We start from the raw sequence: 24281 nt of genomic DNA on the forward strand, positions 1-24281 counted from the left end.
ATCGAAAGGTAAAAATACAAGCTTATACGAGCTGTCGTTTTAACATTTATAACATATATTTAAACAAAACATATATAATCTATTTTAATAAAATAGAAAAGTGTTCTTAGTCTTCACTTAAAAGCTGTTAGAAGCTGCCTTTCTGACAAGAGAGTTCTGTGAGTTCCACACTCTCAGTGCATTAAAGTCAAAACCAGTTGCTTTTTATTTCCTGTTTTACGACAGAGCAAGGAGGGTGTCCACAGACCACTGTGCACCTGCAGACTGATATGGGGGGTAAAAAGTCTAGAAGTTAGTAAATAAGATTTTAACATATGTTCTAAAACACACCGGACACCTGTACAGTGATGCCAACACAGTGATCTGAGCTCCTTCTTTGAGTTAAATCCTAGCATCTGCATTTTTTACAAGTTGTTGCTATGGCAGAGCATGACCAGAGCATAACAGAAACCACCCATTTTCTAACCGCTTCATCCAATTCAGGGTCAGGGGGTCAGGGGGTCGCGGGGCACGGGGGAGCCAGAGCCTCAGAAAGTAATAAGCAGGAGATACCTGGGACTGGATGGTAGTCCAATGCAGGGAAGACACAGACACTCACCAATTATCCCAGAAGCCAATTAACCTACCAGTAGTTCTTTGAACTGTGGGAGGAAGCCGGAGCACCCAAAGCAAACTCATGCAAACATGGGGAGAACATACAAGCTCCATACAGATAGCACCCCAGGTCCAGAAGTGTACCCAGGGCCTCAGCACTGTGAGCTAGCAATGCTAAACGCTGGGCTACTGTGCATGCTAATTTCTAGGCATCAGGTGATCAATCAGGTAGTGTTTCTCAGATAAAAGGACACCAGTAATTTAGTATGAGATTCAAATTGACCTCAGAACAAAATATAACTTATGTTATATAACTTATATAGAACTTACTACAGCATAACTGTCTTATTTGTAGAAAATATTAACAGCATGCCTATTAAACATACAGTATCTAGCAATCAGCAATCAAAATAAAAACATTTCCAAACATGGAAACTGCCCAGTTAATGAAGCATTTCAAAGACATTAATCTATTCAGTAATTACAGTTTCAAGTAGATAACAGATTTATATTCAGATTACGAAAGTATCATAACAACGGCTGCTTGTGTAAGGAATCCATGAATACCACTGTACATGAGAATTTCACACCTATTTGTAATCAATACACAAAATCCTATTGAATTTCAGGTACTTGTTTATTCAGCATTGCTTGACTCCGCGGACTCCTTGTTGTTTCAATATTCTAGCAATAGGACTAATCGCCAATACAGTGCCGTTGTAATCTATTCCTTCTGCCAGCAGAGGACGGTATTCGCACAGTCAGTTCAGGATAAGATACGGTCCTCGCAGTTCACAGTACAACTGGCCACAGCCGTACTCGGAATATGCTCTCGATAACCTCGTTTAGTTTAAGAACGGCCGTATTTCATATCAACCCACAGATGCATTGCATAAACACTAGAATTCTGGTTGTATTTAAATTGACCTTATACGTTTTGGATTATGTTTAACCTTCTTCAATTTCTTTAACCATATTTTGAGATGATTACGTTTACAGAAGCAAATATTATTCAGTGCTTTTTCTTCACTCCTTTAATCAAACCCACATTTCTTTAAGGAGGGCCATTGTGAAACTCCCCAAAGTGAGCTGAATTAATCTTTTATTCTTCACACCTGCGAAGTCATTCCTTCATTGTGTAATATGAAGGCCTTTCATTATTCACGTATACTACAACATCTGAAAATAATGGGTCTTGAAATAGTTGAATGAAAGAAAATCCTGAATAACTCCTCCAAATGCGTGTTACACTTTCATCAGGTACACACACTTTGAATGTGATGAACTATAAAAAGTTATTTTAACCATACCCAATGGAGCTCGGGAGTGCGATTGCATACACAATCATGTTTTCAGTGTTTGGACATCAGCCGTACATCAGAACAATCATTTCACTAACACAGCTCCATGTTGAGTGACTTCCCTCCAAAAACACAAAGTCACTTTCCCTTAGCAATTATTGCATGGACTTAAATTATCTGCCTTCTGCATCAAGCCCTGTATGATATACTGTACAAAGCCAAGCTTTGGGATAGTGCTTTGTTTGGATCCTTGTCTTGATCCTTTTGGATCCCAGGCTGCTCATTTGCAAATGAGTTTTGACATTAATTATAGTGACTATAGCAATGAGGTGGCACTGTGGTTCACAGAGCTGGGGTCCTGGGTTCAATTCCTGGGGTGCAGTCTGGATGGAATTGTATGTTCTCCCTTCATTTGTGTGGATTTCTTCCAGGTGCTCCAGTTTCTTCCCATAGTCCAAAGACATACAGTACTAGTAGGTTAAGGTGGAACTACAGTCCCAATTTTGCAGACACAAAAGTATTTAATTTCAGTCACAAAATAAAATCATTGACATTATAGAAAAACTTTACAAACTCAAAATTGAGCACAAAATCATGAATTTTGTGAAAGGACTGTAAGTTACGCCATGTTGTAACAAATTCGCATTCAAGTTCCACACAAATTGCGATGTGATGCAGCCCTTCCTGCTCACTAATCACTGTAATGACTAATGCAATGTGATGTAGGAGAGAAAGGGTATAGGTTATGCAGCAAACATTTCACTGCAAAAAACGTTCCATTCCAAGGTTCTTTATGCAGAGTTAACAATGTAGTATTATTTATTGGCAAAAACGTAAAAAAGTTGAGAGTTATATTTCCATTGGATTAAACGAGATGTATTCACAAGCCTGCTCCTTTACAATGTCATAGGGCCACAACAGATTATAGGAAGTTTTGCTGCCTCGTTCTGAATCGCAGAACATGGTAATTCTTTAACCTTGAAATGTAGTCTATTTTGTGATGTAATGATGCAATGTCCCTTTACTGAGAGCCAGCAATCAACGGATGTGTCTGATCGTGAATGGTTTTCCCTGTTGTTTGTTGTATTACTTGGTGTTGCATTTTAAGCTGTGCATGAGGCAGGACCCGGAGGCTGCTGCTTCTGCTGGTGCTTCTGCTGGGATTGAGGAAGAGCTGAGCGCCATGTAAGGCAAAGACACTGCGTTCCACTTTATCAGGTGCCTGGAGTGTAAGAGCTGCAGATAATATTGAGTCACATTAATCCCAACATATTTCAAATATTATGAAAATTAAATAAATTAAATCAAATAACTTTCATTAAAAAAATCAATCACTCTTTACCTTGCTTTTTCAGTTGTTTTTAAGGAAAATTGATGCCGAGAATGTGTGAATACTGCTTTTTGATGGTTCCAAGACCAATGTGACCTGTTCTATTGCCTGCTAATTGTACGTTCCAGGTTGAAAAATTATTTTTAGGAGGTCAAGGTGTATGAATGATAAGAGAAAAACTGAAATAACCACAGCTACGCAAACACCAGTCCACCAAAAAAAAATCATTTAATTAAAATAAGGTAACATTTTTTTTTCATCATCATACGGATGAACTGTGCTAAATGTGTTTCTAAAAAGAAAAAGCAGGACGTGAGTCGTGAGCCAAGATCATGACTCTTTTGCTCTTCTTCACATCAGTTTTCATCTGCGAGGAGGAGGAGGAGGGCGGCTCCTGATGTGCTGACACTTGGGGATGTGCCTCTGTGCCGGCCTGGGGGCAAAGCGCCGGCCGCAGTGAGGGCAGGGCACGTAGTCGGGGTTTGGATTCGCGGGGGGCTGGGGCAGGTTCACAACTTTCCCTCCTTGCGTGATCACCTGCTGCACCTCCCTGGCCTGTTTGATGCTCCGAATGAAATCCTCGTGCTTCTGCCTCCAGTTGTTCTTTCTCAGCTGGGAACAGGAAATGAAACCAATAAAACAGCTTCCAGAAAAAGTCCAGACTAGCACTGCGTACACAGTCTGGTCGCAAACCATTCACAAGGCAAGAAAATATCAATACAGTAATAACGTAGCTTTCTGGGGCCACCTTTCAGGTCATTGGGTAGAGAGTACAATTTACGTAGTTATGGTTTTGTTTCCTGTGAGTGCTATTTGCTTGATATGTAGATTTTTACAACAGAATTCAGAAGTCACTAAGACACATTTATTCTGTCTGGCAAATGTGCCTTTGCGGCAGTTTTTCAGAAGAGTACTTCATAAAACACTTATTTATTGTTTACATTGATTTATAAGCTGAGTCTGACTCTAGGAGAAAAAAAGGGAAGCTTGGAAAGAGTTTAAGGATAGCCCTTACCACGATTGGCGGTTTAACCTTCTTCTTATGGATGTATGTCTCCAGTTCTGTTCCCTTGGCCCTGTGCTTGAAAGAGTCAAAAACCTTCCTCTTTGAATTCTGAAGCTTCTTGCAGATCTTGCTGTGTTTCTCCAGCCTCTCTACAGCAAACTTCCCGTGACACAGTTCACAGGGCACCAGCTGAGGGTTTCCACTCTGGCTATTCTCATATGGAAATTGCTCAGCGGTAGGGCACATCAGACTTGTAGGGGACAAATATCTGTTTTCCACTGACAGAGTTTGTTCATCCAGACATGTGGTGTTATTTCTGAAGTGGCCCTGCGCGGCCTGTGCCGCTGACACGTCGCTTTCAGGGAGCCTTGCTTTCTTGAGATACTTTCTCCTTCCACAGGGGACGTCTTCTAGCCCACGGCTGCAAGGGCTCACTTGACGTCTCTCCTGATGGGAAAGCGCAGAGGGAAAGTGCGATTCTGCGCATCCGCCATCTTCCATTGGAGAACCATAATCAAGGTTGTCTCCTCTGATAGGAAGGAAGGGCTTTCCTTGGAGTGAAGGCTTTTTGCTTCTCCATTCTGCAGGTCAGAAGAGGCACGGCCTTAGAGCGGTGGTTGGCCCATGGTCCTCTGGGGCAAAGCTCGCTCTGCCTCGCCTCTATTTTCCCTTCCGGCCACCTCTCTGGAGTCTTCCATCTCTCTCGGAACCATCCTCAGCTCCTCCTGAGCTCTGAAGAGCTTCGCCTGCATCATGGCCTCCTTCCGGCGCATCTCATCCTGCAGGCTGGCCTCCCTCCGGCGATGCTCCTCCTTCAGCGCGGCCTCTGCCTCGGCCACTTTTCGTAGCTCCTCTTGCAACTGAAAGTGCTCCTTCCCATTGGCATGAGAAGGGCATTTCCCTGGAGGGGTCGCCACCATGGGGAGGACAGTCCTGTCCTGAGGTTTGCGTACTCTTGAGCCCCTCCTGCCCGGCCTCTCGCAGGGCCTCTCATGACCATCCTGAGGCGGGGTGGGGGCAAACAAGGAATCACTCTGTGCGTCCGGGCGGTCCACAGCCCGAACCTCACCAGGGCCGGAGACTTTCCTGTTACCCATAGGCTTCAGGGGGTAAGACCGATCATACCCCACAATGTTCTTCTCGGGGCCCTGTTGGGCTTGGAAGCGATAGCTGTTCCCCATCTTCTTCTCCGCAGCGTATTTGACATATTGGAAACATTTTCTCATCTTCTGTAGAGCTGCCTCCTGCCGCCGATTGTACATGGCGATCATTTTTTTCTCCTTTTCCTGCATCAGTTTCTCTTGGAAGGTGTCCTTCAGAAGCTGTATCTTGGGAGGCGGGCAGTACGTGGAGATCAGATCCTGTTGCCTTAAGGGCGCGGGTCGATTCGAGTCTGTGTCCTTCGGGGAGGGGGACAGGGCACCAGGCTTAGGACTGGGCTCCATTGGCAAATGAGATATGAGCTTTGTTTCCCAGGTATCTGGAAAAGGCAAAAATGGCAAATAAATGATATCCTGCACAGTCTAGTATGGTCTAATAGAAAAGAATAAAAAAAACAATTCAGGAAACACACAACTTTTTAATATTAAACCTAATGGTGTTGAATGCTGCATGCTGACTCAGTAGGAGACAGATCCTAAACATAAACATTATAATAAACATTTGTTTCCCAAATAACATTCTCAATGTTCAGAATGCTTAAAGTCACGAGCTTTTTTAAATATGTTTAACTGAAACCTGGAAATGTACTATTTCATTTCAAAGCTTGTATTATATCTATGATATAAATGTTTTTTTTATATAAAATTAACCCATTATGCAACAGGGGTTTGAGCAAAAGTCACTGTGAATAAGGGAATTTATCAATATTAATTAGCCGTTTCACTACATTATAGATAGCTGAAGGATTATGATACAATATATCGATTTCGCTACAAATTGACAAGCATATTTGATGACACTTACCAAACAAGTCTCAAACAGCGGAGAAATAGTTCACCACGACGATAGCAATGCAATGTTTGACTGCATCTCCCTATGTGATATATCTGTATTTGGGTATATACAGATCACGTAATTCAGGGAGCACTGTTACGTCAGGTCACCAACCATTATTACGACGCTCATATGTCATAGAGCTCCTTAGGATGTTTGTATAATCTTTATCCAAATTTTCATATGGCCGCAGTTACGGCGTTTATTTTACAGTTAATGTAACAGGGTGTCATTATATTTTTCTGTCTTTATGGTGGCAGACCACTTAAATAAATCTGAGTAGGCGGTTTCTACAAGTGGGTCAGATAAAATATTAAATATACAGTAAAAGCTCACACCTATTCATACCCTTTATGTACTGTATATCTACAATTACGTATACTACGTATACAGTTATCGTATACTATAATACGATAACTACCATTACAAAATGTCTCCCTTTTGATTTGAAGTGGTTCTTTTAAATAAGTAAATTGCAATCACTTAGCCTACATCTGAGCTCCTAATTCATCGCGACGACGGACTGAGACTCCAGTCGGATTTGTGAGAAGGGGTGTGCCTGTTTTAAAACCGATTCATACGTCTTAAACACATGGACATAGATAGCAGTCTGTGTTATATAATTTATCTTTTTATTTTATTTAAATTTAAGTATCACATACACATTTTCAAAGTAACTGTACCCCTTTTAATTATGATCCCCATCGCTCACAGCTCCGAAGGTGAGACGAGGGCTACTTCAGATGGGATTTCCAATATTTCTCTCTTAGCTTGTATACCGGTGGAAAGGAGAGGGGTCTTAAAACGTGTTGATAGTAAGATTGGGATGTATTTGCAGTCTAGATATAGTTTTTTTAATGTTCGGAGCCGCCACAGATTCATTTTCTTACGATTGCTTTTCTGGATGACAATGACAATGCAAACGATGGTGTTAAGGCGAGGCTGTGCCTTAAGGCTCCTCTGCTTACAATATTCAGCGCGTAAATCGCAAACGAGCGCCTTCCCTTACGATGAAAATGCAGAAAATAAGACCACGAGATTTAAACCTACGGCTTACAAATTTATGCGTAAACACTAAAACCGTATCTTTAGCAAAACTGGCGAGACAATGTGTTTTATCATTTAAAAAAGTACTGGAAAATAATTAAAGGTTATCACGATAAACAGAGGTTACTGATCTACTACTGTACGCTGTGACCAAAAATGAGAGTCCCCCGATCCTCGCAGCCTTCATGCTTTGGTCTTGGCCTGGCCGTTTTTTTTAAGATAATGGGGTCAAGTTAAGAAATTATGCAAGTTTCTAATCAAATCCAAGGGCGCCTCGATCTCCTAAACATCTTTAGAAGGCCGGCGGACCACACTGCACGGTCCGGGTCCGGGCCCTGACCCGGTTCTGGATAATGCCAGCTTAAAGTGAAAAATTCTACTGTACATATTATGTTTCTTATTATGGTATATATGTATAATATAGCGCGACCGCTTCACGAAGCTAGAAAGAAAGTTATCCGCCATTTTTATTTTACCTGCAATTGAATTTGCCATTAAAATCATTATTAATACCGCAGCTGCTAAATTACTTACCTAAAAGCGTTCAGATACAAAAGCACTTGAGCTGTAATGTTTGTATACTGTTGGCCCGATGACCTACTTCAAGAAGAATTGTTACATAGACCGCCAAGGACTGTCATCACACTTTACGTCATTAAGCGCTTTAAAACTTTAGACAAGTTCAACACCTCATATTTTGTACTGTTTATCATGGTAAAAGCAACTCAAAGCAATTCTAAAAATGATCGAAAGGTAAAAATACAAGCTTATACGAGCTGTCGTTTTAACATTTATAACATATATTTAAACAAAACATATATAATCTATTTTAATAAAATAGAAAAGTGTTCTTAGTCTTCACTTAAAAGCTGTTAGAAGCTGCCTTTCTGACAAGAGAGTTCTGTGAGTTCCACACTCTCAGTGCATTAAAGTCAAAACCAGTTGCTTTTTATTTCCTCTTTTACGACAGAGCAAGGAGGGTGTCCACAGACCACTGTGCACCTGCAGACTGATATGGGGGGTAAAAAGTCTAGAAGTTAGTAAATAAGATTTTAACATATGTTCTAAAACACACCGGACACCTGTACAGTGATGCCAACACAGTGATCTGAGCTCCTTCTTTGAGTTAAATCCTAGCCTCTGCATTTTTTACAAGTTGTTGCTATGGCAGAGCATGACCAGAGCATAACAGAAACCACCCATTTTCTAACCGCTTCATCCAATTCAGGGTCAGGGGGTCAGGGGGTCGGGGGGCACGGGGGAGCCAGAGCCTCAGAAAGTAATAAGCAGGAGATACCTGGGACTGGATGGTAGTCCAATGCAGGGAAGACACAGACACTCACCAATTATCCCAGAAGCCAATTAACCTACCAGTAGTTCTTTGAACTGTGGGAGGAAGCCGGAGCACCCAAAGCAAACTCATGCAAACATGGGGAGAACATACAAGCTCCATACAGATAGCACCCCAGGTCCAGAAGTGTACCCAGGGCCTCAGCACTGTGAGCTAGCAATGCTAAACGCTGGGCTACTGTGCATGCTAATTTCTAGGCATCAGGTGATCAATCAGGTAGTGTTTCTCAGATAAAAGGACACCAGTTATTTAGTATGAGATTCAAATTGACCTCAGAACAAAATATAACTTATGTTATATAACTTATATAGAACTTACTACAGCATAACTGTCTTATTTGGCTCTTGTAGAAAATATTAACAGCATGCCTATTAAACATACAGTATCTAGCAATCAGCAATCAAAATAAAAACATTTCCAAACATGGAAACTGCCCAGTTAATGAAGCATTTCAAAGACATTAATCTATTCAATAATTACAGTTTTAAGTAGATAACAGATTTATATTCAGATTACGAAAGCATCATAACAACTGCTGCTTGTGTAAGGAATCCATGAATACCACTGTACATGAGAATTCCACACCTATTTGTAATCAATACACAAAATCCTATTGAATTTCAGGTACTTGTTTATTCAGCATTGCTTGACTCCGCGGACTCCTTGTTGTTTCAATATTCTAGCAATAGGACTAATCGCCAATACAGTGCCGTTGTAATCTATTCCTTCTGCCAGCAGAGGACGGTATTCGCACAGCCAGTTCAGGATAAGATACGGTCCTCGCAGTTCACAGCACAACTGGCCAAAGCCGTATTCGGAATATGCTCTCGATAACCTCGTTTAGTTTAAGTACGGCCATATTTCATATCAACCCACAGATGCATTGCATAAACACTAGAATTCTGGTTGTACTTAAATTGACCTTATACGTTTTGGATTATGTTTAACCTTCTTCAATTTCTTCAACCATATTTTGAGATGATTACGTTTACAGAAGCAAATATTATTCAGTGCTTTTTCTTCACTCCTTTAATCAAACCCACATTTCTATAAGGAGGGCCATTGTGAAACTCCCCAAAGTGAGCTGAATTAATCTTTTATTCTTCACACCTGCGAAGTCATTCCTTCATTGTGTAATATGAAGGCCTTTCATTATTCACGTATACTACAACATCTGAAAATAATGGGTCTTGAAATAGTTGAATGAAAGAAAATCCTGAATAACTCCTCCAAATGCGTGTTACACTTTCATCAAGTACACACACTTTGAATGTGATGAACTATAAAAAGTTATTTTAACCATACCCAATGGAGCTCAGGAGTGCGATTGCATACACAATCATGTTTTCAGTGTTTGGACATCAGCCGTACATCAGAACAATCATTTCACTAACACAGCTCCGTGTTGAATGACTTCCCTCCAAGAACACAAAGTCACTTTCCCTTAGCAATTATTGCATGGACTTTGATTATCTGCCTTCTGCATCAAGCCCTGTATTATATACGGTACAAAGCCAAGCTTTGGGATAGTGCTTTGTTTGGATCCTTGTCTTGATCCTTTTGGATCCCAGGCTGCTCATTTGCAAATGAGTTTTGACATTAATTATAGTGACTATAGCAATGAGGTGGCACTGTGGTTCACAGAGCTGGGGTCCTGGGTTCAATTCCTGGGGTGCAGTCTGGATGGAATTGTATGTTCTCCCTTCATTTGTGTGGATTTCTTCCAGGTGCTCCAGTTTCTTCCCACAGTCCAAAGACATACAGTACTAGTAGGTTAAGGTGGAACTACAGTCCCAATTTTGCAGACACAAAAGTATTTAATTTCAGTCACAAAATAAAATCATTGACATTATAGAAAAACTTTACAAACTCAAAATTGAGCACAAAATCATGAATTTTGTGAAAGGACTGTAAGTTACGCCATGTTGTAACAAATTCGCATTCAAGTTCCACACAAATTGCGATGTGATGCAGCCCTTCCTGCTCACTAATCACTGTAATGACTAATGCAATGTGATGTAGGAGAGAAAGGGTATAGGTTATGCAGCAAACATTTCACTGCAAAAAACGTTCCATTCCAAGGTTCTTTATGCAGAGTTAACAATGTAGTATTATTTATTGGCAAAAACGTAAAAAAGTTGAGAGTTATATTTCCATTGGATTAAACGAGATGTATTCACAAGCCTGCTCCTTTACAATGTCATAGGGCCACAACAGATTATAGGAAGTTTTGCTGCCTCGTTCTGAATCGCAGAACATGGTAATTCTTTAACCTTGAAATGTAGTCTATTTTGTGATGTAATGATGCAATGTCCCTTTACTGAGAGCCAGCAATCAACGGATGTGTCTGATCGTGAATGGTTTTCCCTGTTGTTTGTTGTATTACTTGGTGTTGCATTTTAAGCTGTGCATGAGGCAGGACCCGGAGGCTGCTGCTTCTGCTGGGATTGAGGAAGAGCTGAGCGCCATGTAAGGCAAAGACACTGCGTTCCACTTTATCAGGTGCCTGGAGTGTAAGAGCTGCAGATAATATTGAGTCACATTAATCCCAACATATTTCAAATATTATGAAAATTAAATAAATTAAATCAAATAACTTTCATTAAAAAAATCAATCACTCTTTACCTTGCTTTTTCAGTTGTTTTTAAGGAAAATTGATGCCGAGAATGTGTGAATACTGCTTTTTGATGGTTCCAAGACCAATGTGACCTGTTCTATTGCCTGCTAATTGTACGTTCCAGGTTGAAAAATTATTTTTAGGAGGTCAAGGTGTATGAATGATAAGAGAAAAACTGAAATTACCACAGCTACGCAAACACCAGTCCACCAAAAAAAAATCATTTAATTAAAATAAGGTAACATTTTTTTTTCATCATCATACGGATGAACTGTGCTAAATGTGTTTCTAAAAAGAAAAAGCAGGACGTGAGTCGTGAGCCAAGATCATGACTCTCTTGCTCTTCTTCACATCAGTTTTCATCTGCGAGGAGGAGGAGGAGGGCGGCTCCTGATGTGCTGACACTTGGGGAAGTGCCTCTGTGCTGGCCTGGGGGCAAAGCGCCGGCCGCAGTGAGGGCAGGGCACGTAGTCGGGGTTTGGATTCGCGGGGGGCTGGGGCAGGTTCACAACTTTCCCTCCTTGCGTGATCACCTGCTGCACCTCCCTGGCCTGTTTGATGCTCCGAATGAAATCCTCGTGCTTCTGCCTCCAGTTGTTCTTTCTCAGCTGGGAACAGGAAATGAAACCAATAAAACAGCTTCCAGAAAAAGTCCAGACTAGCACTGCGTACACAGTCTGGTCGCAAACCATTCACAAGGCAAGAAAATATCAATACAGTAATAACGTAGCTTTCTGGGGCTACCTTTCAGGTCATTGGGTAGAGAGTACAATTTACGTAGTTATGGTTTTGTTTCCTGTGAGTGCTATTTGCTTGATATGTAGATTTTTACAACAGAATTCAGAAGTCACTAAGACACATTTATTCTGTCTGGCAAATGTGCCTTTGCGGCAGTTTTTCAGAAGAGTACTTCATAAAACACTTATTTATTGTTTACATTGATTTATAAGCTGAGTCTGACTCTAGGAGAAAAAAAGGGAAGCTTGGAAAGAGTTTAAGGATAGCCCTTACCACGATTGGCGGTTTAACCTTCTTCTTATGGATGTATGTCTCCAGTTCTGTTCCCTTGGCCCTGTGCTTGAAAGAGTCAAAAACCTTCCTCTTTGAATTCTGAAGCTTCTTGCAGATCTTGCTGTGTTTCTCCAGCCTCTCTACAGCAAACTTCCAGTGACACAGTTCACAGGGCACCAGCTGAGGGTTTCCACTCTGGCTATTCTCATATGGAAATTGCTCAGCGGTAGGGCACATCAGACTTGTAGGGGACAAATATCTGTTTTCCACTGACAGAGTTTGTTCATCCAGACATGTGGTGTTATTTCTGAAGTGGCCCTGCGCGGCCTGTGCCGCTGACACGTCGCTTTCAGGGAGCCTTGCTTTCTTGAGATACTTTCTCCTTCCACAGGGGACGTCTTCTAGCCCACGGCTGCAAGGGCTCACTTGACGTCTCTCCTGATGGGAAAGCGCAGAGGGAAAGTGCGATTCTGCGCATCCGCCATCTTCCATTGGAGAACCATAATCAAGGTTGTCTCCTCTGATAGGAAGGGCTTTCCTTGGAGTGAAGGCTTTTTGCTTCTCCATTCTGCAGGTCAGAAGAGGCACGGCCTTAGAGCGGTGGTTGGCCCATGGTCCTCTGGGGCAAAGCTCGCTCTGCCTCGCCTCTATTTTCCCTTCCGGCCACCTCTCTGGAGTCTTCCATCTCTCTCGGAACCATCCTCAGCTCCTCCTGAGCTCTGAAGAGCTTCGCCTGCATCATGGCCTCCTTCTGGCGAATCTCGTCCTTCATCATGGCCTCCTTCCGGCGCATCTCATCCTGCAGGCTGGCCTCCCTCCGGCGATGCTCCTCCTTCAGCGCGGCCTCTGCCTCGGCCACTTTTCGTAGCTCCTCTTGCAACTGAAAGTGCTCCTTCCCATTGGCATGAGAAGGGCATTGCCCTGGAGGGGTCGCCACCATGGGGAGGACAGTCCTGTCCTTAGGTTTGCGTACTCTTGAGCCCCTCCTGCCCGGCCTCTCGCAGGGCCTCTCATGACCATCCTGAGGCGGGGTGGGGGCAAACAAGGAATCACTCTGTGCTTCCGGGCGGTCCACAGCCCGAACCTCACCAGGGCCGGAGACTTTCTTGTTACCCATAGGCTTCAGGGGGTAAGACCGATCATACCCCACAATGTTCTTCTCGGGGCCCTGTTGGGCTTGGAAGCGATAGCTGTTCCCCATCTTCTTCTCCGCAGCGTATTTGACATATTGGAAAGATTTTCTCATCTTCTGTAGAGCTGCCTCCTGCCGCCGATTGTATATGGCGATCATTTTTTTCTCCTTTTCCTGCATCAGTTTCTCTTGGAAGGTGTCCTTCAGAAGCTGTATCTTGGGAGGCGGGCAGTACGTGGAGATCAGATCCTGTCGCCTTAAGGGCGCGGGTTGATTCGAGTCTGTGTCCTTCGGGGAGGGGGACAGAGCACCAGGCTTAGGACTGGGCTCCATTGGCAAATGAGATATGAGCTTTGTTTCCCAGGTATCTGGAAAAGGCAAAAATGGCAAATAAATGATATCCTGCACAGTCTAGTATGGTCTAATAGAAAAGAATAAAAAAAACAATTCAGGAAACACACAACTTTTTAATATTAAACCTAATGGTGTTGAATGCTGCATGCTGACTCAGTAGGAGACAGATCCTAAACATAAACATTATAATAAACATTTGTTTCCCAAATAACATTCTCAATGTTCAGAATGCTTAAAGTCACGAGCTTTTTTAAATATGTTTAACTGAAACCTGGAAATGTACTATTTCATTTCAAAGCTTGTATTATATCTATGATATAAATGTTTTTTTTATATAAAATTAACCCATTATGCAACAGGGGTTTGAGCAAAAGTCACTGTGAATAAGGGAATTTATCAATATTAATTAGCCGTTTCACTACATTATAGATAGCTGAAGGATTATGATACAATATATCGATTTCGCTACAAATTGACAAGCATATTTGATGACACTTACCAAACAAGTCTCAAACAGCGGAGAAATAGTTCACCACGACGATAGCAATGCAATGTTTAACTGCATCTCCCTATGTGATATATCTGTATTTGGGTATATACAGATCACGTAATTCAGGGAGCACTGTTACGTCAGGTCACCAACCATTATTACGACGCTCATATGTCATAGAGCTCCTTAGGATGTTTGTATAATCTTTATCCAAATTTTCATATGGCCGCAGTTACGGCGTTTATTTTACAGTTAATGTAACAGGGTGTCATTATATTTTTCTGTCTTTATGGTGGCAGACCACTTAACTAAATCTGAGTAGGCGGTTTCTACAAATGGGTCAGATAAAATATTAAATATACAGTAAAAGCTCACACCTATTCATACCCTTTATGTACTGTATATCTACAATTACGTATACTGTATAATACGATAACTACCATTACAAAATGTCTCCCTTTTGATTTGAAGTGGTTCTTTTAAATAAGTAAATTGCACTCACTTAGCCTACATCTGAGCTCCTAATTCATCGCGACGACAGACTGAGACTCCAGTTGGATTTGTGAGAAGTAAAGGGGTGTGCCTGTTTAAAAACCGATTCATACGTCTTAAACACATGGACATAGATAGCAGTCTGTGTTATATAATTTATCTTTTTATTTTATTTAAATTTAAGTATCACATACACATTTTCAAAGTAACTGTACCCCTTTTAATTATGATCCCCATCGCTCACAGCTCCGAAGGTGAGACGAGGGCTACTTCAGATGGGATTTCCAATATTTCTCTCTTAGCTTGTATACCGGTGGAAAGGAGAGGGCTCTTAAAATGTGTTGATAGTAAGATTGGGATGTATTTGCAGTCTAGACATAGTATTTTTAATGTTCGGAGCCGGCACAGATTCATTTTCTTACGACTGCTTTTCTGGATGACAATAACAATGCAAACGATGGTGTTAAGACGAGGCTGTGCCTTGAGGCTCCTCTGCTTACAATATTCAGCGCGTAAATCGCAAACGAGCACCTTCCCTTACGATGAAAATGCAGAAAATAAGAACACGAGATTTAAGCCTACGGCTTACAAATTTATGCGTAAACACTAAAACCGTATGTTTAGCAAAACTGGCGAGATAATGTGTTTTATCATTTGAAAAAGTACTGGAAAATAATTAAAGGTTATCACGATAAACAGAGGTTACTGATCTACTACTGTATGCTGTGACCAAAAATGAGAGTCCCCCGATCCTCGCAGCCTTCATACTTTGGTCTGGGCCTGGCCGTTTTTTTTTTAAGATAATGGGGTCAAGTTAAGAAATTATGCAAGTTTCTAATCAAATCCAAGGGCGCCCCGATCTCCTAAACATCTTTAGAAGGCCGACGGACCACACTGCACGGTCCGGGTCCGGGCCCTGACCCGGTTCTGGATAACGCCAGCTTAAAGTGAAAAATTCTACTGTACATATTATGTTTCTTATTATGGTATATATGTATAATATGGCGCGACCGCTTCACGAAGCTAGAAAGAAAGTTATCCGCCATTTTTATTTTACCTGCAATTGAATTTGCCATTAAAATCATTATTAATACCGCAGCTGCTAAAATACTTACCTAAAAGCGTTCAGATACAAAAGCACTTGAGCTGTAATGTTTATATACTGTTGGCCCGATGACCTACTTCAAGAAAAATTGTTACATAGACCGCCAAGGACTGTCATCACACTTTACATTATAAAGCGCTTTAAAACTTTAGACAAGTTCAACACCTCATATTTTGTACTGTTTATCATGGTAAAAGCAACTCAAAGCAATTATAAAAATGATCGAAAGGTAAAAATACAAGCTTATACGAGCTGTCATTTTAACATTTATAACATATATTTAAACAAAACATATATAATCTATTTTAATAAAATAGAAAAGTGTTCTTAGTCTTCACTTAAAAGCTGTTAGAAGCTGCCTTTCTGACAAGAGAGTTCTGTGAGTTCCACAGTCTCAGTGCATTAAAGTCAAAACCAGTTGCTTTTTATTTCCTGTTTTACGACAGAGCAAGGAGGGTGTCCACAGACCACTGTGCACCTGCAGGCTGATATGGGGGGTAAAAAGTCTAGAAGTTAGTAAATAAGATTTTAGCACATGTTCTAAAACAAACTGGACACCTGTACAGTGATGCCAACACAGTGCTCTGAGCTCCTTCTTTGAGTTAAATCCTAGCATCTGCATTTTTTACAAGTTGTTGCTATGGCAGAGCATGACCAGAGCATAACAGAAACCACCCATTTTCTAACCGCTTCATCCAATTCAGGGTCAGGGGGTCAGGGGGTCGCGGGGCACGGGGGAACCAGAGCCTCAGAAAGCAATAAGCAGGAGATACCTGGGACTGGATGGTAGTCCAATGCAGGGAAGACACAGACACTCACCAATTATCCCAGAAGCCAATTAACCTACCAGTAGTTCTTTGAAGTGTGGGAGGAAGCCGGAGCACCCAAAGCAAACTCATGCAAACATGGGGAGAACATACAAGCTCCATACAGATAGCACCCCAGGTGAGCTAGCAATGCTAAACGCTGATCTACTGTGCATGCTAATTTCTAGGCATCAGGTGATCAATCAGGTAGTGTTTCTCAGATAAAAGGACACCAGTAATTTAGTATGAGATTGAAATTGACCTCAGAACAAAATATAACTTATGTTATATAACTTATATATCGCTTACTACAGCATAACTGTCTTATTTGGCTCTTGTAGAAAATATTAACAGCATGCCTATTAAACATACAGTATCTAGCAATCAGCAATCAAAATAAAAACATTTCCAAACATGGAAACTGCCCAGTTAATGAAGCATTTCAAAGACATTAATCTATTCAATAATTACAGTTTCAAGTAGATAACAGATTTATATTCAGATTACGAAAGTATCATAACAACGGCTGCTTGTGTAAGGAATCCATGAATACCACTGTACATGAGAATTCCACACCTATTTGTAATCAATACACAAAATCCTATTGAATTTCAGGTACTTGTTTATTCAGCATTGCTTGACTCCGCGGACTCCTTGTTGTTTCAATATTCTAGCAATAGGACTAATCGCCAATACAGTGCCGTTGTAATCTATTCCTTCTGCCAGCAGAGGACGGTATTCGCACAGCCAGTTCAGGATAAGATACTGTCCTCGCAGTTCACAGTACAACTGGCCACAGTCGTACTCGGAATATGCTCTCGATAACCTCATTTAGTTTAAGTACGGCCGTATTTCATATCAACCCACAGATGCATTGCATAAACACTAGAATTCTGGTTGTACTTAAATTGACCTTATACGTTTTGGATTATGTTTAACCTTCTTCAATTTCTTTCATTTCTTCAACCATATTTTGAGATGATTACGTTTACAGAAGCAAATATTATTCAGTGCTTTTTCTTCACTCCTTTAATCAAACCCACATTTCTATAAGGAGGGCCATTGTGAAACTCCCCAAAGTGAGCTGAATTAATCTTTTATTCTTCACACCTGTGAAGTCATTCCTTCATTGTGTAATATGAAGGCCTTTCATTATTCACGTATACTACAACATCTGAAAATAATGGGTCTTGAAATAGTTGAATGAAAGAAAATCCTGAATAACTCCTCCAAATGCGTGTTACACTTTCATCAAGTACACACACTTTGAATGTGATGAACTATAAAAAGTTATTTTAACCATACCCAATGGAGCTCAGGAGTGCGATTGCATACACAATCATGTTTTCAGTGTTTGGACATCAGCTGTACATCAGAACAATCATTTCACTAACACAGCTCCATGTTGAGTGACTTCCCTCCAAAAACACAAAGTCACTTTCCCTTAGCAATTATTGCATGGACTTAGATTATCTGCCTTCTGCATCAAGCCCTGTATGATATACTGTACAAAGCCAAGCTTTGGGATAGTGCTTTGTTTGGATCCTTGTCTTGATCCTTTTGGATCCCAGGCTGCTCATTTGCAAATAAGTTTTTACTTTAATTATAGTGACTATAGCAATGAGGTGGCACTGTGGTTCACAGAGCTGGGGTCCTGGGTTCAATTCCTGGGGTGCAGTCTGGATGGAATTGTATGTTCTCCCTTCATTTGTGTGGATTTCTTCCAGGTGCTCCAGTTTCTTCCCACAGTCCAAAGACATACAGTACTAGTAGGTTAAGGTGGAACTACAGTCCGAATTTTGCAGACACAAAATTATTTAATTTCAGTCACAAAATAAAATCATTGACATTATAGAAAAACTTTACAAACTCAAAATTGAGCACAAAATCATGAACTTTGTGAAAGTACTGTAAGTTACGCCATGTTGTAACAAATTCGCATTCAAGTTCCACACAAATTGCGATGTGATGCAGCCCTTCCTGCTCACTAATCACTGTAATGACTAATGCAATGTGATGTAGGAGAGAAAAGGTATAGGTTATGCAGCAAACATTTCACAGCAAAAAACATTCCATTCCAAGGTTCTTTATGCAGAGTTAACAATGTAGTATTATTTATTGGCAAAAACGTAAAAAAGTTTAGAGTAATATTTCCATTGGATTAAACGAGGTGTATTCACAAGCCTGCTCCTTTACAATGTCACAGGGCCACATCAGATTACAGGAAGTTTTGCTGCCTCTTTCTGAATCGCAGAACATGGTAATTCTTTAACCTTGAAATGTAGTCTATTTTGTGATGTAAATTGGAGGTTTTACAAGTTATTGTGTGTTCCCCTTTAATTGGCTTCTGGGAAAACTGGCCCCAACACTGTATTGGATAAGGCACTTAGAAAACAGATTCATGCGTGGACCACAGCAATGTCCCTTTACTGAGAGCCAGCAATCAACGGATGTGTCTGATCATGAATGGTTTTCCCTGTTGTTTGTTGTATTACTCGGTGTTGCATTTTAAGCTGTGCATGAGGCAGGACCCGGAGGCTGCTGCTTCTGCTGGGATTGAGGAAGAGCTGAGCGCCATGTAAGGCAAAGACACTGCGTTCCACTTTATCAGGTGCCTGGAGTGTAAGAGCTGCAGATAATATTGAGTCACATTAATCCCAACATATTTCAAATATTATGAAAATTAAATAAATTAAATCAAATAACTTTCATTAAAAAAAATCAATCACTCTTTACCTTGCTTTTTCAGTTGTTTTTAAGGAAAATTGATGCCGAGAATGTGTGAATACTACTTTTTGATGGTTCCAAGGCCAATGTGACCTGTTCTATTGCCTGCTAATTGTACGTTGCAGGTTGAAAAATTATTTTTAGGAGGTCAAGGTGTATGAATGATAAGAACAGCTTGAAATTTATTTTCACGGTCGACACACATTTTCGCAAGGGAAAAAAACTGAAATAACCACAGTTACGCAAACACCAGTCCACCAAAAAAAAATCATTTTATTAAAACAAGGTAACATTTTTTTTATCATCATACGGATGAACTGTGCTAAATATATTTCTAAAAAGAAAAAGCAGGACGTGAGTCGTGAGCCAAGATCATTACTCTTTTGCTCTTCTTCACATCAGTTTTCATCTGCGAGGAGGAGGAGGAGGAGGGCGGCTCCTGATGTGCTGACACTTGGGGATGTGCCTCTGTGCCGGCCTGGGGGCAAAGCGCCGGCCGCAGTGAGGGCAGGGCACGTAGTCGGGGTTTGGATTCGCGGGGGGCTGGGGAAGGTTCACAACCTTCCCTCCTTGCGTGATCACCTGCTGCACCTTCCTGGCCTGTTTGATGCTCGGAATGAAATCCTCGTGCTTCTGCTGTAACGCTGCTCTGTAGAGGTGAAAAGGATCCGATGCAGATGCAGGAGTCGCAGGGAGGTAAGTAAACGTACCGAGCAAATCCAGGAGCTGAGTCGTAGTCTGAAGGCGAAGGTAGGTCGAAATCCGGTAAAGGCACTGATGGCGAACAATCCAAAACGTGAGACAGAATCGTGGTCGAAAAGAGAGCTACAGGGTCAAGTCCAAAACAGGCAATGATAGCAAACAATCCAAGGGGCGAGACGAGATCCGAAGTCCGAAGGTAAAAGGTGCAGGCAGAATTCCAGGAAGGCAAAAGAGGGGTAAGAACGCAAGGCTGAGCAACAAGTAGAGAACTCAATACCGAGCAACAGGAATCAGGTAAGAATGGTATAAATAACCCGGCGTGCCGCACGGTAGAGCAATTGCAGGTGTGTTAACTCGTGCGGCGGCGCTTGTTAGTAGTAATCCGCTGCTGGTGCTGATTGGCTCGCTTACGTGTTGATCTCAGCTGGCTGGTGGTCGTGACAGTACCCCCCCCTTCACGGGCGGCTCCCGACGCCCGAGACGGCCGATTAGGATAGTCCATGTGAAAGTCACTGATTAGTGTAAGGTCCAAAATATCCCACTTCTTAGCAAAAGAGGAATCCATAAAATTCCCAGCTGCCCCTGAATCCACCAAAACCGAAAGGGGAAGGTGCGTGTCCATCCAGGAAATCTCAGCTGGGAATAAAGGCCCTGAAGAGGATTGTGAAAAAACAGCACTACTGACACTAACAGTAGGCAGTGGGGGAGCTCGAGGTGGATGTGGGGGTCTCAAAGGACAAGTAGCGAGCAGGTGACCCGACGCAGAGCAGTACAGACACAGCCCCTCCTGACGGCGCCTTTCCTTTTCCTCCAAGGACAGGGGTGCATGTGGCAGGGTGGGCGCCACGAGGGGAGGACCCATGGGGCGCACAGGTCTGCTTCCTGGGTGTCTCTCCGCTCTCCGCAGCCGAATGCGAGTGTCCAATTCAACTACCGCAGCGATAGCCGCCTCTAGAGACCAGGTGGGTAAAGACATGAGCACCAGGTGGTCCTTTAGATCCTCCGAGAGACCCTTAGTGAAGAGGCAAACCAAAGCTTCAGGGTTCCAGGCAGACTCCGTGGCGAGGGCTTGGAATTCAGCCACATAATCTTGCAGTGGTCTGTCGCCCTGGCGAAGAGAGGAAAGCCGAAGGCAAGTCAAATCCGGGTTGCTTTGAGAAAAACGCGCCTGGAGACGGTCAGCAAAAAGCTGAAAGTCAGAGAACAGCTGATCTCCTCTAGCAAGCAATACTGCAGCCCAATCCAATGCTTTGCCTGTGAGCAAGGAAAGTGCGAATCCGATCCTCTCTCGAGAAGTAGAAAAACGCTCAGGCTGCAGCTGAAAAGCCAGGGAGCACTGGGCAATAAAGCCCCTGCAGCCTGCAGGATTGCCGTCATACTTCTCCGGGAGTACAAATGGTAAAGTTGAGGGAGTGGTGGGCGGGGCCGCAGGTGTTGGAGCAGGTGTTTGTAAAAAAGGCGTTGCAGGAATCGGTGCGGGAGCCGGCGAAACAGGGGAAGAAAAAAGCCAGGCGACCTGGTTAGTGAGCAGTTGGAGAGAAGATTGAAGCTGGGCGATGGTTTGGGAATGCTGCGGGAGAAGGGAACGAAGGGTCTGTGCGTCTGCGGGATCCATAATCAGGCTCGGTATTCTGTAACGCTGCTCTGTAGAGGTGAAAAGGATCCGATGCAGATGCAGGAGTCGCAGGGAGGTAAGTAAACGTACCGAGCAAATCCAGGAGCTGAGTCGTAGTCCGAAGGCGAAGGTAGGTCGAGATCCGGTAAAGGCACTGATGGCGAACAATCCAAAACGTGAGACAGAATCGTGGTCGAAAAGAGAGCTACAGCGTCAAATCCAAAACAGCCAATGATGGCAAACAATCCAAGGGGCGAGACGAGATCCGAAGTCCGAAGGCAAAAGGTGCAGGCAGAATTCCAGGAAGGCAAAAGAGGGGTAAGAACGCTAGGCTGAGCAACAAGTAGAGAACTCAATACCGAACAACGGGAATCAGGTAAGAAAGGTATAAATAACCCGGCGTGCCGCACGGTAGAGCAATTGCAGGTGTGATAACTCGTGCGGCGGCGCTTGTTAGTAGTAATCCGCTGCTGGTGCTGATTGGCTCGCTTACGTGTTGATCTCAGCTGGCTGGTGGTCGTGACATCTGCCTCCAGTTGATCTTTCTCAGCTGGGAACAGGAAATGAAACCAATAAAACAGCTTCCAGAAAAAGTCCAGACTACCACTGCGTACAGTCTGGTCACAAACCATTCACAAGACAAGAAAATATCAATACAGTAATAACTTAGCTTTCTGGGGCTACCTTTCAGGTCATTGGGTAGAGAGTACAATTTAGTTATGGTTTTTTTCCCGTGAGTGCTATTTGCTTGATATCTCATGTAAATTTTTACAACAGAATTCAGAAGTCACTAAGACCCATTTATTCTGTCTGGCAAATGTGCCTTTGCGGCAGTTTTTCAGAGGAGTACTTCACAAAACACTTATTTATTGTTTACATTGATTTATAAGCTAAGTCTGACTCTAGGAGAAAACAAGGGAAGCTTGGAAAGAGTTTAAGGATAGCCCTTACCACGATTGGCGGTTTAACCTTCTTCTTATGGATGTATGTCTCCAGTTCTGTTCCCTTGGCCCTGTGCTTGAAAGAGTCAAAAACCTTCCTCTTTGAATTCTGAAGCTTCTTGAAGATCTTGCTGTGTTTCTCCAACCTCTCTACAGCAAACTTCCTGTGACACAGTTCACAGGGCACCAGCTGAGGGTTTCCACTCTGGCTATTCTCATATGGAAATTGCTCAGCGATAGGGCACATCAGACTTGTAGGGGACAAATATCTGTTTTCCACTGACAGAGTTTGTTCATCCAGACATGCGGTGTTATTTCTGAAGTGGGCCTGCGCGGCCTGTGCCGCTGACACGTCACTTTCAGGGAGCCTTGCTTTCTTGAGGTACTTTCTCCTTCCACAGGGGACGTCTTCTAGCCCACGGCTGCAAGGGCTCACTTGACGTCTCTCCTGATGGGAAAGCGCAGAGGGAAAGTGCGATTCTGCGCATCCGCCGTCTTCCATTGGAGAACCATAATCAAGGTTGTCTCCTTTGAAAGGAAGGGCTTTCCTTGGAGTGAAGGCTTTTTGCTTCTCCATTCTGCAGGTCAGAAGAGGCACGGCCTTAGAGCGGTGGTTGGCCCACGGTCCTCTGGGGCGAAGCTCGCTCTGCCTCGCCTGGAGTGTCTTCCTTCGGGTCAGGAGTCCTCTATTTTCCCTTCCGGCCACCTCTCTGGAGTCTTCCATCTCTCTCTGAACCATCCTCAGCTCCTCCTGAGCTCTGAAGAGCTTCGCCTGCATCATGGCCTCCTTCTGGCGAATCTCATCCTTCATCATGGCCTCCTTCCGGCACATCTCATCCTGCAGACTGACCTCCCTCCGGCGATGCTCCTCCTTCAGCGCGGCCTCTGCCTCGGCCACTTATCGTAGCTCCTCTTGCAAATGAAAGTGCTCCTTCCCATTGGCATGAGAAGGGCATTGCCCTGGAGGGGTCGCCACCATGGGGAGGACAGTCCTGTCCTTAGGTTTGCATACTCTTGAGCCCCTCCTGCCCAGCCTCTCGCAGGGCCTCTCATGACCATCCTGAGGCGGGGTGGGGGCAAAAAAGGAATCACTCTGTGCTTCCGGGCGGTCCACAGCCCGAACCTCACCAGGGTCAGAGACTTTCCTGTTACCCATAGGCTTCAGGGGGTAAGACCGATCATACCCCACAATGTTCTTCTCGGGGCCCTGTTGGGCTTGGAAGTGATAGCTGTTCCCCGTCTTCTTCTCCGCAGCGTATTTGACATATTGGAAAGATTTTCTCATCTTCTGTAGAGCTGCCTCCTGCCGCCGATTGTATATGGCGATCATTTTTTTCTCCTTTTCCTGCATCAGTTTCTCTTGGAAGGTGTCCTTCAGAAGCTGTATCTTGGGAGGCGGGCAGTACGTGGAGATCAGATCCTTTTGCCTTAAGGGCGCGGGTCGATTCGAGTCTGTGTCCTTCGGGGAGGGGGACAGAGCACCAGGCTTAGGACTGGGCTCCATTGGCAAATGAGATATGAGCTTTGTTTCCCAGGTATCTGGAAAAGGCAAAAATGGCAAATAAATTATATGCTGCACAGTCTAGTATGGTCTAATAGAAAAGAATAAAAAAAACAATTCAGGAAATACACAACTTTTTCATATTAAACCTAATGGTGTTGAA

At 42.9% G+C, this 24281-nt stretch overlaps 1 protein-coding gene and 1 long non-coding RNA gene across 2 annotated transcripts; both read right to left on the reverse strand.

Annotated features, from left to right (window-relative positions):
- Positions 1-3434: 3434 nt before the first annotated feature.
- LOC148635285 (uncharacterized) lies at positions 3435-4765 on the reverse strand. The gene is made up of 2 exons (XR_015933271.1): positions 4241-4765; positions 3435-3837 (listed from the first exon to the last, which is right to left on the reverse strand). It is a non-coding gene; the product is annotated as an uncharacterized LOC148635285 (long non-coding RNA).
- Positions 4766-11449: 6684 nt separating this feature from the next.
- Positions 11450-13384, reverse strand: LOC148635286 (uncharacterized). Its single transcript, XM_088623620.1, has 2 exons — positions 12254-13384; positions 11450-11850 (listed from the first exon to the last, which is right to left on the reverse strand). Exon 1 carries the CDS (start codon positions 13368-13370, stop codon positions 12846-12848), a length of 525 nt encoding a protein of 174 aa, XP_088479746.1. The 5' UTR covers positions 13371-13384; the 3' UTR covers positions 11450-11850; positions 12254-12845.
- Positions 13385-24281: the final 10897 nt, after the last annotated feature.

The sequence above is a fragment of the Lepisosteus platostomus genome, unplaced genomic scaffold, assembly GCF_059453375.1.
Source record: "Lepisosteus platostomus isolate fLepPlt1 unplaced genomic scaffold, fLepPlt1.hap1 Scaffold_29_H1, whole genome shotgun sequence".
Classification (NCBI taxonomy): Eukaryota; Metazoa; Chordata; class Actinopteri; order Semionotiformes; family Lepisosteidae; genus Lepisosteus; species Lepisosteus platostomus.

Bases quoted from the DNA above. Each gene is read 5' to 3' on its own strand.
- LOC148635286 (XM_088623620.1), bottom strand. From the start codon at position 13,370: ATGGGTAACAAGAAAGTCTCCGGCCCTGGTGAGGTTCGGGCTGTGGAC.